General features: G+C 49.5%; 1 protein-coding gene across 1 annotated transcript in view; it reads left to right on the plus strand.

Moving 5' to 3' along the window:
- The window catches only part of ANKS6 (ankyrin repeat and sterile alpha motif domain containing 6), a 67,697-nt gene that overhangs the window by 60,852 nt on the left and 4,391 nt on the right, over positions 1-2,454 (plus strand). The window contains exon 18 of the mRNA XM_008568789.1: positions 494-590. Within this exon, the coding sequence (XP_008567011.1) occupies positions 494-590 (97 nt within the window). The remainder of the gene's footprint in view (positions 1-493; positions 591-2,454) is intronic.

Below are 2,454 nucleotides of genomic sequence, written 5' to 3' on the forward strand. Positions count from 1 at the left end.
ATCCACAGGCACCCTCTCTTCCCATCTCAAGGGGAGTGTAAGTGTGTAAGGGGGCAGAGAGCTTGTTGCAGGGATGGGGTGAGAAGTGAATCCCTGTGAAGAGGAATCTGACATCTTTTGTGCAAAGGCAGTTCAAACTCCCACCTTGCAGCAGAAAGAAATTCAGCTCCCATTGAATTCTTTGCAAATATGAGAGCTGGAAAGAGGGTCCAGGCTGAGCAAGCCAGGACAAGCTGGTCCTGCCCTCTGGGGGTTGGTCTCCTGCATCTTAGGGCATCTCCAACACCGGCAGACTGTGGTTTTGGGTGCTGGGGGAGATTCTGACTCAGTATGTTTTTATTAAACTCAGTACTCTTTCAATTAGTAATTTATTTTCCCCAAGATGCCCATGGGTTTTTCAAGTATGAGTTGAGCATTAACAACACTGTCAATTAAATTAATGGTTAAAAGATTTAACAAGACTTTTTGTGTCTGTTTTCAATTTCCTCCACAGGGACGCGAGAGACAAATTTTACAGGAAACCATTCACAACTTCCACTCTTCCTTTGAGAGCAGCGCCAGCAACACCAGGGCCCCTGGCAACAGCCCCCGTACGTGATCCTCCTCCCTGAGCCCTGACACCACCTTCACATAGCTAGGGCCCCAGCCCCTGCTCCCTGAAACACACCATGCTCTGTCACCCTGCTGTGCGTCTGTCTCCTTGTTCCCTCTGTCTGGAACACCCTTCTTTCTGGCCTTGCTGCATTTGTGGGTAGTGCTTGTTGCTGTAACAAACTCCAACACATGGAGACTGACTCCCACTTAACAGTCCAGTCAGAGTGTGTCTGGTTGGCAGGTGGTCTCACATAGTGACCAGGGACCCTGCTCCTTTCTTCTTGTGCTCCACTGTCCCCAGGAGCCTTAGTCTTTGGTCTGGCTGGTAGAGAAAGCCCAGCCATTTCTGAACTGCCTCGCCCTTATTTGACATGCATCACTCCTGCTCACAGTCCACTGGCCACCGAAAGTCACATGGCCCTGCCTGGGTGCAAAGGAGGATGGGAACTGTAGTCCCTGTTCAGATCGTGGCTTCCCAGCAACAACCTGAAACTTAGCTAGGGCAGCACATATTTAGGTGGAAGGTTATCCCTCCCTGCCATGTCCCTTAAAATTTCTAACTTGTCCCTCATAGTCCAAGTCACCTATCAGATGAAGCCTTTCCTTACTCCCTTACACAGAGCAAATCCTTCCAGCCACTGGGGTACCTCGGTGCTATGTATATAACTCTGCTGTAGCACCTCACTGCACCTGCTGCATGCCACATACAACAGGCGCTTACGATGTGTATGTTGAGTGCATTCTTCTTTATTGCAAAGACAGCCTTTTATACAAAAAAAAAAAAAAGGCCCACTGTGTAGATCCCTTCTTCTGTCCGCCTTTCAGTTTCCTCATCTGCAGGATGGAGGTTTGGACAATATGATGCTCTAATCCTCCATACTGCTCACCCCATATCACTGTAGGGCTTTCTACACTGCACATGGGAGCAGAAGACTAATGTGTCACCTTGTGAAAGGACTTGGTGCTCAAATTTCCTAGGCAAAGAAGTAGAGAATTTGGAATTTCTTCTAGGCACTGTTAACACTATGTTCTTCAAAAGCGAATTGGTCTGTGCAGTTTTCTACCATGTCGTATTTTATTAGAGGGGCTCTGACTTTTAAAATCCAAGTGGAAGCGTTTTCCAGTGAGGCCAGTGCTTACTTCATTTCTATTATATACTGGGTGCTGAGTGTGCAGAGAGACCCATTAGAGCTGGTCTCTACCCTTGAGTATCTCGAAAGGCAAGAGAAAACGTACACAGACAGTCCCATCGAGAGGCAGCATGGGAGAGTGGAAAGAGCCTGTGCTCTGGATCAGGTTCAAGGTTCAGATCCAACTCTGCAACTGGCCGGCAGTGTGGCCAGGGAGAGGTTCCTTAGCCTCTCTAATCGGAGCTTGGAGCCACTGCGCCATAAAGTGCTTGGTCTGCAGGAAGTACCCAGTAGATGATAGCCTTCACAGAATTCTGATGGTTGCTGAGAGCTGTGCTGGGCTGCATGTTGGTCTTGCCGGGAGGTGCTGTCTCTCATCTGTCCCTCCCCCAATGCTGACTTTAGAGGCCATCATTACCGCATTGCCCAGAGCCTCAGAGTTCCCGCTCTGCCTGGTGGTCCAGTGGGTGCTGTTCTTTCTTCATCCTCTCGTCCTCCTGCCCCCAGAAGCCACCGTTCCACATGACTGAAGATAAATCATTTCCTGCTAGCCACTACTGACAGGCATCTTTATAGAGGTTCCTTGTGTCCTGTCCTCCTTTAAGGAGACGTGCTCATTGAGCACCTACTGTGTGCAGCAGCTTTCCCTCATCCTCCTCACCTCCTGGAGGTGGCATTGTTCAGCCTTAGCTGCACATTGGGGAACCTGACACTCAGGAGGTGGGAAGCT

The sequence above is a fragment of the Galeopterus variegatus genome, unplaced genomic scaffold (assembly GCF_000696425.1).
Source record: "Galeopterus variegatus unplaced genomic scaffold, G_variegatus-3.0.2 Scaffold442, whole genome shotgun sequence".
NCBI lineage: Eukaryota > Metazoa > Chordata > Mammalia > Dermoptera > Cynocephalidae > Galeopterus > Galeopterus variegatus.